At 41.8% G+C, this 16,554-nt stretch overlaps 1 protein-coding gene across 4 annotated transcripts in view; it reads right to left on the bottom strand.

The window, feature by feature from the left end:
* The window catches only part of LOC306828404 (arf-GAP with coiled-coil, ANK repeat and PH domain-containing protein 2-like), a 42,657-nt gene extending 28,001 nt beyond the window's left edge, over positions 1-14,656 (bottom strand). For all 4 annotated transcript variants that reach the window (XM_079350864.1, XM_079350866.1, XM_079350865.1 and 1 more), the window contains exons 1-4: positions 14,225-14,656; positions 5,534-5,591; positions 3,605-3,724; positions 2,934-2,987 (exon numbers count right to left, since the gene is read on the bottom strand). In XM_079350864.1, coding sequence (XP_079206990.1) covers positions 2,934-2,987; positions 3,605-3,724; positions 5,534-5,591; positions 14,225-14,277 — 285 coding nt within the window. In that variant the 5' untranslated portion in view covers positions 14,278-14,656. The remainder of the gene's footprint in view (positions 1-2,933; positions 2,988-3,604; positions 3,725-5,533; positions 5,592-14,224) is intronic.
* Between the last annotated feature and the right edge of the window lie 1,898 nt (positions 14,657-16,554).

Genomic DNA, 16,554 nt, shown 5'->3' with positions numbered 1-16,554 from the left:
AAATACATATGATGCAGCTTTCAAGTTAAAGGCCTGGCTGCCAAAGAAGCTAACAGAGCTGCTGCACGTTAAGATGACACTGACAGCGACAACAGAGACTGAGGAAGTGAGTAATGAAGTCATTCTGAGGCAGTGAATGGATGGACTTTTTCTTGTGAAATATATTACGGTCATCTTTTTCATCAGCCGTGTTACAGACACCGTCGGCTAGGCTTCGTATTGTAACAGTTCATGTTGTAAAGTCAGTAGTTGATAATGTGTTCATAATTCCGATTATGTGGAGAGTCAGTGAATGCACCAGCGAGAACGTGTTGAGTGGCTGTATGAGAGAACGCTGGGGGAGAGAGTTGGATTGTTACGGCAAGTTATGTGTTGCTCTCCGCTGTAAACGGCGTGGTCACGGCCGACAGTGATCGGGTTATTAAAAGTTATTATTTGAACGCTCTCGTCGTCCTTTAACGTCCGTACGGACGCTACAGTATTTGCGGATGTTACCGGTAGCCTACGTCTGTGTAAATAGCTCTTGTTATAGCGTGGACACCTGCGGCTTATAATCAAGTGCGGCTTATATATGTACAAATACATTTATTTACTTATTTTTAGCCGGTGCGGCTTATATCCAGGTGCGCTCAATAGTCCGGAATTTACGGTAAGCATTACAACAAGTTCAGTCACTCTTTAAATAGAGCAGCAAATACATGATAGTTGTGGGTTTTTTCCAGTTTTACAGGGTGTCTGGCAACTCAGCATTTAGCACCTTTGGGTTTTGTTGACATCACAGGGTGTAATTAAACAGCTAAATGTACACAAACTAGCTGACTTGGTAAACTCCCCTCATAAAAGACGTAAACAGGAGATGTGACGTAATCTGCTTATTCTTATCGGTGAGTCATGTCCTCATTAACCTGCACGCCTTCTGAAAAATGAGCTGCTGAGGCCTGACCAATAACAGTGAGGATTCAAGGCCGGACAAGACAATATGGGCAGAGTGGCTGGGAGAGGAAAGCAGAGACGAACAGAATGAGCTCTGTCTGTCGGAGTGAATCATGTGCTGAGAAGATCGCTGAGTGGCAAAAACCTATCTGACAGTCAGCTGACATGACCACACTTCCCAGAGTTGAGTCACAGTGGCCCGCCTGCACTACGACTCCTGTCGACTCTGGGTGGGCTTGTCAAGGAAGCTAGTGAGAGGAAACTGAATCAGAGCCCACCCTTTAGTTTAGGGGATACCAGTTTAAAACTAAACATAATAAAACATTTAACTTGAGATTGTTAAGAGTCTATCTTAATGCAAGAGCTCACTGACCGTGTTTTACAGAGCTGACAGAAACATGACGTGACAAGAGAGATCAGAAAAACAAATTTGACAGAGGAGGGAAAGCCTCTGGCTCACTGTGCATACTTTAAGTGTTGGAGTAATTCTTAAAGAGCAGACAGGCAGAGGGAACTTGTGTCTGCTTGTGTAAACGTCAGTGTGATGGCCTTCAGAGACAACTGAAGACGCTAACGAGGAAAAACAGCTACGTGATCACACCTTGGAGAGTCAGTAAATGCCTCAGAGTGAATTATTGGTCAATTTCTAGTCATTGAAAGCAATGCATTAGATGCATCTATCATAACACTTTATTTTTATAGCATTTTTCATTACAGGGAACAAAGTGCTTCACAACAGACAATAAAACCAAATATAAAAACAACAGTCAGGAAATAAAGAAAAACAGTCAACTAACAGAATCAAAGAAAATTAAAAAATTAAATATTAAAATTAAATCACAGATTAAAAGCTTTTTTGGGGAAAGAGTGTCTTAAGTAGAGAGGTAAAACTAGGGACTGCCTTTGAAGTTATTACAACTATCGGAAAATCAAAAGGCAGCCAGCGAAGGGATGCTTAAATTAGAGCGATATGGGCACATTGGTTCTTGTCAAAAAGCTGGGCTGCTGCATTTTAGATTGTTTGAAGGCAGTGGATGGATTTTTTTTTTACTGAGACAGGTTTATAATGGATTACAGTAATCATGGCTGGAGGAAATCAAAAGTGTGGATAATAGTCGGGTTGAAGCCTAAAATGGTTCATCTTGTACTTCAGCTCCCTCCTGCAGGATAACCACACGGGAAAAAGAGGAACATGACCATGTTTACCTCAATAATGCATCACTGATTTCAATTTAAAAAACACTCCACAAGACATGAAGCTGGACATGTTTCTCTCTTTGAATTGGATTTTAATATACTGGAGAAATTAGGAATGTGTTGTTGTTTTTCGCTGCATGCATCCCTAAAATTTTGCTGATATTTAAGGTGCTGTTCTTAAGAAGAATCTTCACAAGAACATTTTATTTTACCCACTTTTTATGTAGAGCAGTGTTTGCTTCACATTTGACAGAAATCCCACCGAGAGTCTGTTTATTATAAAAGCCACTTTCTCCTACCTCGACTAATAGCCCTAATAGCCCTTGTTTGGGGGATTATTGTATACAGAGGGGAGGGGGGACAGCGGGTGTGTATTGTAACTAATGTCTTGTGTCCTGCCTGTCTGTATACTGCTACTGGATGCCTTGAATTTCCCTCGGGATCAATAAAGTATCTATCTATCTATCTATCTATCTATCTATCTATCTATCTATCTATCTATGGAAGCAGTTTAACACTGAATGTTTATCATAGAGCACCATGGTATTAAAGGAATCCAAGGATGCATGTCTTCTACGCTTTCTCATCTTTTTCTTAAAACTGTGCTCATCCACTCACAGAACGTTTGTCTCTGTGCTGCAGTGTCTCCAGCTTCTTCCCAGCGGTAAATTAAACTCTTTCAGTTATAACGCTGTTCCAGACTTTATGTCCAGCTGAGCTTTGTCGTCCCCCAGCTGTAAGGGGGGGGGGGGGGGGGCAAAGAGTCACAATACATCCGGTTTCACATGGAAGTCATAACCTACCGTGTGATAGTTGATCATCTCTTGCAGACTCTCAGCAAACTTTGTGAGACTGGACTGTGGGGAGAGAAGCACAGAAGATGAACAGAGGGAACATCTGCTGTATTCTTATTAAACGATACGACACAAACGGATTCAGTGGTTCAGTTGTACATTTAATAAAATGAATTGTAATGAAATATAGAAAATCTGCTGTCAGTATGGCCTGATGGAAACTTTTGCCTGTTTTTTGAGACACAAGATCAGTTTGGGGAAAGAATTCTTTTGGCTTAGTTACTCCCTCCGAACACTTGCAGTGGCAGATCTTTAACTCCAGAGACAGACTCTGGAGAAAATCCACTCAGGCACACAGGAAGCGATTGCCTTGCCGTGGAAGAATTCATGAGAAAACAAAACAAAAAAAATCTGACCTCCACAAGACCCGGCAGACAGTAGAAGACAGAACAGAGCATGACTTTGTAAAATGAAGATTTAATCTAGTAATGTGATAAAGGATGACTCGGAGGAGAGGAGACGCCAACGTCAGATTTACAACCAAAGATTTACACTGCAGTGATTTGAGAACTCATTTTCAATTGAGCTGATAACTTTTGATTAAACTATTATTAAATAGTGTCTCAAAAACAGGAGAGGCTCTCTATGCTTCAGGATCATGTCAGGTTTGACTTGTTTACCTCGATGACTTCATCTTTGGTGGACTGCTGGGCGAGCTCCCGGATTCCGTACACAAACTGTTTGTTGGCTGCGTTGTAGGCTTTTCCAGCATCAATCATCCCAATACACAGCTTCACCAGCTAGAGAGAAAGAGAAAGAGAGAGAGGCCAATGCTCAGAGGTCAAAAAGAGGAAGTGCAGTAACACACAGAGACTCTAAGAGACGACGATAACACTCAGTGAAGGAAAGTAGTGCTGGTCATTCCTTCAGGGTTTACAGTGGTATTTGAAATAAAGGAAGACCCGCTCAGGAATTGTTCATGCAGAGCCTGAAAAGAACAACGAAAAGCAAAACGCTTTGTCAGTTTCTTGGTAATTAACAGCAGGCACTTCTTTCCCTTCTGACTCATTGGGGTCGAAGATAATTTCAGGTTACGTAAACTCACAACAAACACTGGCCATCCTCCATTTACTCCCACGCAGGAGATGACACAGCCTGAACATGGTTTTGCAGCAGAGGATTCACAAAAAAATGAAGAAAAAAAAAAAAGAAAAAAAAAAAAGGTAATTTGAAGCCATTTTCTTCTTGTAGTGATCAAAAGTCTCTCAAATTATTTAAACTGAAGAAGTACAAACAATGAGCTCCTTCTTTTTGAGCTAATGTGAATACTGAAGCACCATTCAAGGAAATGAGCGACATGTCCTCACAAGATGTCATATTTTCTACTAATCTTAATAGAGCTGTCAAACATACAACTGTCTCAAGCTGTGTGGAAATATTAACTATATATATATATGTGAGTGTCAATACTTAAACACTGACATTCAAGCTGAATAAATAAATCATTTATACATGCCGACACCCATAAACCATCAACTTCTGTATTTCCTCTTGTTCCGTTTCTGTCTCATGCACCACCAGCTTCACCAATTATTATTTCTGGAAGGTGAGATTGAATATTTTTACTTTTTTTATTTTTTTGAACTAACTTAGTTTAATAAAAAGGTTTGACAAGAACTGTTTTTCACCACAGCAACTCCACACCTCAAATCTCAAAACATTCTGAAGAAGAGTTCAAATCAAATCTTTCATCGACCTCATGTGTCGACTTAAAGCAGCATTGCTGCGAGCGTGCGTGTGCGGCAGATAAGCCTTCAAGACAAAAAAGTGAAAACTCTTCTCTAACACAGCCACTCTCCCACAGATCCTTCCTCTGCAGAGCGAGAGGGGAAGTGAAGCCGACTGAGTCACAGCAGTGCTGTGAGGAGGATGAGGGTGGGACTGTAAGTCCAGGAACAATGAACTTGGATCTTCCAAGCTAAAGGTCTCAGTGTGGGCAAACCCCGAGCTCTGCACAGATCCACTAGAAGGGGTGGATGGGTTCACTAATAGTTATTAGTAGTGAACCAAGCGTCCTATGTAGTACCACTGTATAATACAAGTGTACGAGATTGTTTAGTGACGTTGAGCACACAGTGAGATGAAAAAAACAAATGTTCTGTTTCCAAGTTAACTGTAACGTAGACAGTCATACATCAGACAAAAGAGCTTAAAAACCATCTTGTCAAATGTTCATCGACTAAATTAATTAGTTAAACCTAATAAGCAAAAATAACAGCTGAGTGACTGTTGTGTCGACTTCCTTTTTCCTGGAGCTCTAGTTACACTTCAGTGTACTGGATGTGTTTCTCCACGTTCCCCTGGAAACCTCCCCCCCCCGTATCAGAGTGTGCGCCAGGTGCACGCAGGTCTATATTAGTCCTAATCAAAGGCAGTCTGCCAGGGGATCTACTGGGGATATAAAAAGGGAATAGACTGGGATTATACTGGTGACAACGTCAGGGGACAAACCTGCACCTTTCCACTTACAGGATGGCCGCTGTCGCTGCCAGTTGACACAGGAGAACAAGCGAACAATTAAAGCAATGTTTTTCATGGGTGGTACTCACTTTGTCCAGCTTGGATTCCAACTCGCACACATCCCCCTCCACTTCCTCTATGGTGGCTCTGTGGGGAGAGGAAGAGAAAGCATTTGAAATGAAGTGTAACCCTGACCTAATGCTCTTCACTTACTCAAAGACTTTAAAAACAAGACTAACTGGAGTGCTCAAGAACCAACATAAACTCCCTCTGCCATCTCAATCATGGCTGCCTGCTGTTTGTATGTAGATAGAAGAAGAAAGAGTATTCAAAGATCAAACAAAACTTGCATAGTGGTAAGTTAACAACCCATACACAGAGGCTTTAGTGCTGCATGTTCTCTCGCTCTATATGAATAAAAGGCATAAAAGCCTTTAAAAAAATAAAATCAACAAAAAAAATGTTGCCAGCTAACTATAGATACAGTAATGCTTTCTTTAAGTATGTTAACCTCATGAATAAATAAATCATCACACAGAGGACACATTGAACACGTCAACAAGCAGAACCATTACTACTGACATTATTATTTTCAAACGACAGTATGTTTGCACATGCTCTTATTCTTCAAGTGGGTTTATGAAAACTCCACCTGTAATGTTTGCCGTTATACGCTTCTCAGTGGACACAGAAACACAACACCAACAGAGACAAACTAAGAGCTGCCATGATGGTGAATGTCAGGGCTGGAGTCAACGCTGGCTTTCTGCCCTTCAAAAAAAAACATGACAGAGCACAGCCTGGATCTCCACAGGATCAACAGCACGCACACACACACACGCGCGCGCGCGCACACACATTCTGGTGCAACCAGAGAAGAAGAAGTAACTCAAACAAGCTCTGGACATCTTCAATCATCTCTAATCATTGTGATCGTAACATGCAGCTTACAGGTAAGACAAAAGGAAAGTGGGAAAGTGTGTCGCTGTTTGGAGAAAATCTCCGGAGACTGACAAAGCAATACAGCCCGGTGTAGGCTTAAATGAGAATATTTGTCTTTATATCAATCACGGCTCCACCAAAAGAGCGGAGAAGAACACAGTGGTGAGAAGAGAAGCACGGCTGCAGTTTGCACGGAGACGAGCAGGATGAAGTAGTTCAAGACTGACGCACAACTCAGTCAACAAACCGAATCGTTTCAGAATTTTACCGGGCATCTGATGATAACTCCTTTAAGTAGAAGGGTCAAGAGGCGCTGCACACTTAGAAACACACATTTCTTTGATGATTATGTCTGACTCCCTTCCTTGATGTCCTCTGGTATACACAGACAGGCGAACTCCATTACTCAGCAAGTTGAATTGTGGGAAGGCCAAAATTAATCCGTTTACCCGCAGAGACTCAAACGCTAAACATGTTTAGTGGAGATACCCGAGTAGCTATCTGGAGGAAATGTGACTTTGATTGACATTCCACCTGAGCGTACATGATTCTTGATGAATGCGTATTGTCTTGTGTGTTTTTATTCAGCGAAGCTCACGACGCAAACACAGTGGACTGAACTAAGGTCTTAGTAGACGAGGAGGGCAAATCAGGGTCAAAAGCAACATAGAGCCTGCCTTTCTCCCTCTGACATTAATCCTGGACGAAATCTAAAAGAGCCTGTTACGAGCAGCGTTTGCTGTTTTCACTCACTACAGGAAAAGGGGGGCTCTGCCTGTTCTCATCATTCTCTATAACAAGACTCTGGGTGTTGAGCTGGTGTAAATATACAAGAGGAGTACAAACGATAAAGCCAAGATTGCCAACATTACCAGAAACCAGACAGACAGCATAAGCATTTACAGCGCATGTCCCAGATTAGTCCTCCCTCAAAGACTTGGCCATGAGGGGACGTGCGTCTTATACTCATACAATCCCCTTACAAAAGCCACCACTCAAAACCTTCATTACTCAAATAAAAGCTTTCTGAGTTAAATTTAGAAATAAATACCCGAGATTAATTAAATCAATCCTTTCTTAGCCAGTCACTGGATTTCTATTTAACCGTAAGAAATCAAGGAGTTCCCTCCAGCCTTAGTTGTAACTTGAGCCTGCAGCATGCTGTTGTGAAAGTGCTGACAGGGGATAAGAAAAGGAGGGGCCCTGGACAAATGAAAAATCTGGGGCCATTGCCTCACAGTGCTGACCTTGGAGCACGTCGATGAGCCTGAATAATGAGGGGGGGGGGGGGGAAGAAAGAAAGAAAGCACGAAGGAACAAGACACACTCGAACGTGTGATGATAGACTTGCATGTTGCAGAACACACTCCAGGAAATATCTGGATCCTTTCAGGAGGACTGAGCACTGATCCTTACGGAAAAATACAAGTATTGTCTGCGATGCACTTTGATCCTCCGTGCAGTTTGTCAGGAGGTAAATCCTTCTCTCACGCTGCGCTGCCTGACCTCTACAACATAGTTGTAGAACACTTATCAGCAAAGATGTAAAGGCAATGCAGATACCTGCAGGCATCACTGAGAGACAATGCTAACAACATCTAAAAGCCATTGATCACAAAGGTGTGCACAGCTGCACACAATTCAATTCAAAGAACTTTGTTTGTCAATTCAAGGTCCCACAGTGCAGTGAATGAACGACTCGCAGTCAACGAGGGTTCACTGTAACAGTGGAGGGCGAGTGATGATTGTGGTATTAAAGTGTATTTAGATGAGGAGATCCTGATCCTGCCTTGCACATCAATGACTCCCAGTCCAGTTCTCAGAGTTATTCACTAGAAGCTGGATCAGTACTCGGTATCTACAGATCCCAAAGCCGAGCTACGATCGGTATCAGAACTCAAAAAGTCAGATCAGTGCACGTTTGTTTGTGTTTCTAAAGTTCAAACAAGGTCATTTGTTACCTCAGTCTTTACTCTACTATGCTCCCAGTCAATCCAAATCAAAAGACTACGTTTACACAAACACGTAAATAACCAACCTTTATATCTTTACACTATGAAAACAAAAACACTTTGGTTGTCTTCCCATTCAAACACTTTAATGACAAAGAAATAAACATCTCTGTATTTGTGTTTCACCTATTGAGTGGCTAAAAACATGTTATACTAAGCGAACTCAGAAATGAGAAGAACTAATACAGCCTGATTTTAAAGTCTCCTTCACATTTAATGTTTGTTTATTATAAAGTTTACATTATTATCAAACTATGAGGAAATGTGTCTTCCATGTTCAGGGAGCTGTTAGAAGTTTTTACAGGTCATTTGTGATGATAGTTTACACTCGACTGCACAAGCCAGGGTTTCATTCTTAATAAATGCCGATGCATGAAAACGCACAGCATAATCTGGTGTTCTGTGGCGTCCATGTAAACAGCGATATCGGGATGCTTTCAATCAGACTGAAGAATCTGTGCACGTCGCCCCAGATTCACACAGAGAGGCACCGAGACGAGGGCTGGGACGATTCATTCAACTCACGATACCAAGGTCACGATAACGAAGTCACTATACCGAGGTCACGATACCGAGGTCACGATACGATTCTCTCACGATTGATTAGAAGACGGGGACTGATGGGGATTGGGGCCTCTCATTGTACTGCTGATTGAACGCTGCATCATGTTGGTTGTTTTCTGTCTCGTCGTAATATTTACACACAGTTGATCATTTTCTTGGGAAGCCAAAAGGCTGTAATAACTGTCGCTCTTTTTTGCATCGTTAATACAAAAGCTACGAGCCACACGTCACACCAACATGAATTTTTGAACTGAAATGGTTTGTTTTAACTTCAACACTTTGGATCAAATAAATCCATTTATTTGTGGGGGAAAAAAGGAGGTTAGGATGTTTGACAAACCGCTCACTTTGTTTTGGTTGATAAACAACCTTAATAGTATCGTATTTTTTAAAAATTGTGGTTTTTAATAATTTCAAATAAAAACAATTACAGAGGAAAAAAGCATAAACTTCATAAATGTCCTTTATTGGCACAAATCCATGTATACTCTCCATGCAATGCCAGTAACAGACGATAATGTGTTATGATTGTTGATATGTTCCCCCTGTGATCTCTGCTCTGTGTTGTTTTTCTTGAACCAACTTTAAGTAAACATCTCCATAAAATGCTTCTATTTCAGTAGTCGGCTGACTGAAACTCCTCCACTGCCAGAAACCAACTCTCACAATCACACACCGACAGACGGAGCCTCAGCTCCTCTCTGTGCTGCCATGTGCCCCACAACGCCCGGACTGCATCTTCTCGAAAAAAAAAAGAAAAAAAAGACACCTAATTCTTCTGCAGTGATTCAGTGACCACGGTCCAAAACAAAGAGAGCCTCCTCTCTGCAGCTGCTGGCAGCGGGACAGCATGCTGTGTGCAGTCTGCATGCACCAGCCACGCCAGCTGAACAGGATCGCCGTCCACGCTGCCGACGTGATGGAGTCTTCCGAGCACCCCGAGGCCCAGACGTCAGCACTTCAAAGACCAGAGCTCACAGACCATCTGCTCGCTGCGTATTCTCCTCATCATTTTCATTTTTAATATTTACTTTTTTGAGCTTTTAGCCTTTATCTGATAGAATAGTGGATAGAGCCACAGGTCAAACACCAGGCTGTCCTGGACCACATCCTCTGGAGCGCGACCTAACCCTAACCAACAGGCCCTCTAACTCCCCCTCCTTTATAAGAATACTAAACACTTCCCTTTTTGATAAACCTTATAGTTAGGGTCGGCCCCTTTCCCTTCCACGTCAAAAGTCCAGCAGGCCTTGTCCCGGATGCCAGACGCTCGAATAGACCGAGACTGAGCTCCCAACTTTCAGCGAAGTGATCTGGCACGAGTACCCACAAACACTGAGCTCCTCATTCCTGCACAGCCTGCTCCTTCTTTAGAGGAAGATTAACAAGATGGGGTTTTTTTTCCTCTCTTCATAAAGTCACCAGCCCTACAATTAATAGATTCATTCTTTGACTTGGTTTCACAAAGCGTTATTTGATGGTAAGTACCTGCAAATACAAGTCTAATCCATTGATGATGCACACACAAACTCCTCAGGTAGCCTCAAGCGGGCTAACTTCAGAATGACTACAGCTAATCCTATTAAGAAGTGTCTGACAGCTCGACACGTCTGCATCTCAGCTTTTTTTTGACGTTTTCTAAATCTATTTCTATACTGTCCGGAGGAGTTTGTCATCTCTTCTTTCCTCTGGTGCTTTAGGCATTCACACGTTTTAAATGTACAGACTCACAAAGTGTTTGCACTGGGTTTCCAGAACCGATATTCCTATATGGGCCATAAAAAGCAGGAGTTAGCAAAGGTCTTCCCACTGGTGTGACATGACAGAGTTTGTAAACAACTGAACACTCGATGGTGTTACTGTGGATGGAAACGTGAAGAATGGGGAGAGCGTCAGTGCTGTGACGTAGATCCTGTGATTGTTGAAGGCTGCAGTAGAACAGATATGGGGGGGGGGGGGGGGGGGGGTCTGTGATGAAACCCACAATTACACTCACAGGCTTCAACAACATCAACAAGATGAGGTCATTACATTAAGATAAGCAGTTACTCAGGCCGCACGGGAAATTCTGCTGGTTGATGTCAACTACGTATGAAACATACATCCTCCGTCTGCCCGAGGCCGACACTTGTGGAAGGAAACGGGGACTGATGAGAACATCTAAAATATTATCAAGACGTTACTATTCAGCTTTACAGAGGCAACAAACTCTGACTTCCATTTCTATTCATTGATTGTTTGGCCCTCGAACGTCTGAAGATGGAGAACATTTTCCCTCATTGCTGTTTGTTGGGTTTTTTTTAAATACAGTTTATGATCATCTAAATAGTCACTTGATTTGCTGGATCAGCTCTAATACATGGATGTAAGTGACTCTTGTCTTTGAGCTGTCACCGCTCTGATAAAATAATTGCAGCACTTTAGTGTTAATGTATTGCGTTTTCTACGGTTCTCCATCGGTCTTCATGAAACGCAAATGTTTCTACAATCCCCAACAGAGCAGCAGCGCTCTCATTCATTAGCTGTCCATTGTCTTAATTAACAACCATTATAGCTTTATTACAATCTAAGGAGCCCAGCATGCTAACAGGCCTGGGGCTGGACTCCCATGGGAAGCTAGTCAGCGGGCTGTGGGCTCTTATTAACAAGTGTGCCAGCCTCTACAGCTGCTGTGTGTGACTCAGGGGAAACTGGAGCCGGGGCTGTTTGACCAATGACTTCATTTGTTGGCTTGCTCGCCCCCCGCCCCCCCCCCCCCCCTCCCCTCAGAACCTGCTAAATTGATCAGGAACAGAAAGTCATGTAGTCCAGATGAAGAGCTCTGTGGAGACGCGGGATAGGTCGCCACCGATCACAGAAATGAGCCGACTTTTGGGAGACGAGGTACGGCTACGTATCCATCCTGCTGTGAGGTTTTATTTTTAATCATTTGAGCATAAACTTATTTGTTCAGCTCTTCCAAAAAAACCTGATATTGTAGCATTTGAGCTTTACTGATACATTGCACCATCAGAACTTAAAACAGACAAACATAATGCGAGCAAATAGCTGATATGAGAGATGTGAATGTTCGCCCTACTCTTGAACTTGTTTGCTTGAAAGGCTTATTAAATGTAAAAAAAAAAAATACTCCTACAGTCCTCTTTAAGGAATTACAACTCCCATATTTGAAGAGAAGCCAGGAGAGAGTCAAATGTCTATTCTCAAGTGGAAAACGAGGCAGCAGGACTTTAGTGCCAAAAATACATCATTTGTGCACTAGTGGGTCTCTCTTTTGGGCTGAAAGCATAGTTTATGACTAAAGACAGCTTCCCAACTAAAAATGAGGATGAGAGCCAAAAAAAAAAAAAAAAGTGGGGTGTGCCAAATTACCACTTGAAAACAACCCTATCCACATTTCGGGGCTCCATATTCTCTGGCACTGAGTTCAAAGCAAACACCAAAATGGAAACAGATGTAGAGCGAGCGAGAGCTGCTCCGCGCTGGTGTAAATTCCCTGTTTTTATCCATTCTCTCTCTGTGCCTCTGAGCCATCTCTCTGGGCCAAACGTAAGTAGTGGGGTATGGAAGACGAGAGTTAAACAATGTGTTGTCTTGGTGGAAAACTGTCTGACAGTCAGAACACAGTGGACTGACTGCAAGTGAGGAGGACACTTTGAGAGTAGAGGCCGCCGACGACGAGCAATTCAAATAAAGACCGGACTTTATTCTCTCATGGACTCCTGGTTGTTGTGGATCAAGGGAAGTGGATTTCTAAGAGATAATCATTGTTAAACACAGACAACACAGTGTTGTTGTATTGATATCTTAGCCTGCATTTTTAAAGGTGCTACACATCCACAACATACGACGGTTTATGTGTCCCAGTCAGCTCGACCTCCTGCTTCTGAATGGGCTGTAATAAAGCATGTTAACCAACTACAAAACACATTCAAAATGACACTTAGCTTTTAATAACGATAGCAGACTTCCAAGAGGGGACAGTAAAAATATTTGACAGTCAATATATTAACTCTCTTAACACAAGCTTTGTTTACCAATCATCCACTGTTAATAGAGAAAAATATCACTGGAGGTCTTCTTTGTGTTTCATGTTTGGAGAGAAGGTCAGTGGTTAAAGGTTTTCACTTTCAGACAAACAATGGCTGGTAACCAAAGCATCTGTCTGCGGTCAGCTGAAGCAGCTTCCTCGCTTTGTTTGACAAACTATACATACACACAACTTCATACACACAAGTTCAAGAGGCTGAACACTCTGCTATCAGCTAATCAAAAGGGAGAGTTCACTTACTATGTCCCCAGTTACAAACAGATTTGGCTTTGGAGATTTAGCCTGAATAAACCCAGTGTATACTAAGGTGTCCATAGCAAGGTGGTCTTGGTATGAAAAGGTTTATGTGTAGGCAAGACGCCGAGCCTTTTTCAAGTATCACAGCTGACCTTGACTCGGACCTGCCCCGAATGTGATCCTAGAGGAAACGCTCTGATTTGTCCTATTCCTCTGCAGACAGCTTTCTAACATCTGTTCCTCGTTTCTGTGAGAGAGGATGTCTGAACAGCAGCAGAGGGAGCGTGGGCCGATTGAGAGGGAGGGAGAAAGGCGTTTTCTTAAAGCTCCAGAGAAAAATGCAGTTAAGTGAGGAGGAAGTTTAAACCATTTTATACAACATTTAGGTTTGATGAACTGAAAACTTTGAGTGATGGTATCAGAAGAGTCACGTCAACATCCAGCACCTGACTGGAGAGTTCACTAAAGACCAATAGCGGACAGAAGGAGTTTCTTGAAAGTCTTGTAATTATACAAATATTGAAGTAGTGCAGATAATCATAAAGGGAGATTTTGTGGGTGCACAACGTATAATCCTAAAAGATTCATTATTAAGTCAAGAAAATCCCTATCTATACCCAGGCTGGGATACCTTACTGTATAATATTTCTAACAATGCCAAATGAAGGGTGCTGGCACAGTATGCAACTCCCTGAATGTATTCTTAATATGTCTGTTATTATCTTTGTATTATTTATGTACACATTGGAGGCACTAGAGTAGCTTTCTGCTCCTCTTATGAGCTCAGCACACTGGTCAGAGAGTTTGTGTTTCCTCCCCAGCTGGCCCCAGCTTTCTAAGTGACAGAAATAGAAAAGTGGCAAACAGCAAGTAGTCACTGCTGATTAGCTCGTTTTAGCAAAAAGCTAAGTGAATACTTTTTAAAATGATGAATGACTACAACGTGGGACAAGAGCTTGACCGTCCTGACTCACCTGAATCGCGGGGAGTCCTTCAAACACTCCTCGAAGTCCACAGTGATCTTCATTTTTTTCCCGCACGGTGTTAGGCTCCCTCTAATAATCCAGACTGGAGTCTTTCTTGCTAATTAGCTTGTTTGCTAACGTGACTGTACCTCTGTCCGACCAGCTGGCTCCACTCTGTCACTGCTCAGCTAGCCAGCTAGCCTCAGAGGCCAGCAACTACGGTTCAAGAGTCGCAGCACAGCGACCATAAAAAAAGTCTCTGTATTGAATGGTAAAGTAGCTGAAAAAAAGTAATGCTACAAACGTATTTCAGACGCAGTGGTCAGTCCTGAAAACAGAAAGTGTCGTCCGGTAGCTAAATCATAGCAGCCAGCAGAGTGAGGAGCTTTTCTTTCAACGCAGATACTACAGACTAACAGACAAAGATCGTGTATACAGAGAAAGATGAATCACTCACCAACGTGATATTGTAATTCGAACTTTATCGCCCCCTTTTTTTTATTGGGGTTTTAAACATTCTTTAACTTAACAAAAGTGCTTTGTCACTTAAAATACACAGTCATAACAAAAAAAAAACATTACAAGCATTGTAGTAACATTCCCAATAATGTGTTTTTGACTGTTTAAAAGACAAAAGGCGTACATGTCATGTCCATATGGAAGAGTATGCATGGAAATCACATTTTAGAGAGAAGTATTTATTGTCGTGGATTTGTACTTGTGTTTGGTGTTTCCACCCAGGCAATCCGTTTTGCAGGACCAAATAACATAGAACAACTTTATGCGTAGACCCACCTATTTGTCAGTCTCCAAAGAAGAGAGTATACCCACTTCTAAATCTCCTCTGATTCACATCATTGTTTTATTTTCATTTAGTAGTAGCCTCTCCTGCAATTCTTCTCCTAGGATGGTGAAGGGATAAGGATAATGATAATCTTTATTATGATGAACCTCCCTTGTCCCCTCTCTGTCTCTAATTAGTTGCTATGAACCGACTAAATAGGCAAGCGTAGTCTTACATGTCACAGTTCTTAACAGGAGCTGGTTATCTTCTGCTGGACAGACACATACAAGCATTTGGCGATAAAGTCAAGAGTAGAACCACATCTTTAGGCACCACTGGGTTTCAGTACTGTAAGTATTTCTAAAATGCTGGGAACTATGTTTAAGTAAACATGTTTAGATAGATGCTGAAAATTGAAAGCTGATGCCCCATGTATTTATAAAATCAAAATAATAACAGATAATTGTTTTGCTCTCTATCAGCTTGCTCCTGACTATGTAACCACACAAGAAACATGTTGTCTATCCGGCAGCGAAAAGCAAGCTCGAGTAATTCCTCTTTCTTTGTTTGCAATCTTTGTGTGAGTTGACAAGCGCTTCCTGATTCATTGGAATTACCGGTGACGCTCCCTGGACGAAGAGCCAGGACGGGACGGCCTTCCCGTTTCTTACCCTGTGTGCTGGATTTATAAAAAAAAAATGTCTAGTTTACTACATATTCTACAGTTACTTAAAGGTCATCAAGACTGACGTCCTTTGATAGTTGACGTGTTATTCATATCTCTTTTAGGCGACACTTGTGCTGAAATTCCGTTTCACGAAAATCCCCCAGAAGAGTCGGTTATTCTTAGCTGTAAATCCATCAGAGACCAAACATGCAGGATAATCCTGGCACGAACACACTCTCCAGATTGATCCTATTAGAATGACTAGAAATTCAAAGAAAAGTCAAAGATGTGTTGTCTAATCTCGCCCTCTGCTGTTGGTAGAAGGATACTGTCTTTAAAACTCAAGACAGCCTTCAGAAAGAGATCAGTGGTGACATTACACGTTTCTATTTTGTCCAGAAATATGCCTAACTCATTTTGTGGCTGACTTACATTTGTGGTTTTTGTTGCTTTTGTAGGCTTCATAAAGCAAAACAAACAAACACTCAAAAAGACTAATCGATATTCATTTCGGTCTGTTTCATTATGACTTATAAAGTCCTCTGACTCGCTTTCAGTAGACCTGCCCTCTACTTTCAAAATATCAAGGCACACTATTCCACCACTTCAGATTTCAGCAGCCTATGTTCCCTATACTGAAGAAGACCACAACCTAGCCATTGTTTTTTAATACTATGATATAAAGCATGCATGTGAACTCCTCTGTGAGAAAGTAATAATCCATTTGTCAAACATTGTTACCACAATGTATGACCTTTAATTATCTGTTTATTCATACAACATGTTATTTAATTTAAAGGGATAAACTAGATGGGGTTCCCGTTGCCATATACATATATATATATATACATATATATACACATATATATACATATATATATATATATA

The sequence above is a fragment of the Symphodus melops genome (genome assembly GCF_947650265.1).
Source record: "Symphodus melops genome assembly, chromosome: 8".
Lineage (NCBI taxonomy): Eukaryota > Metazoa > Chordata > Actinopteri > Labriformes > Labridae > Symphodus > Symphodus melops.
Note: the sequence above shows the minus strand (reverse complement) of the source record. Positions and strands in the feature narration are given on the sequence as shown.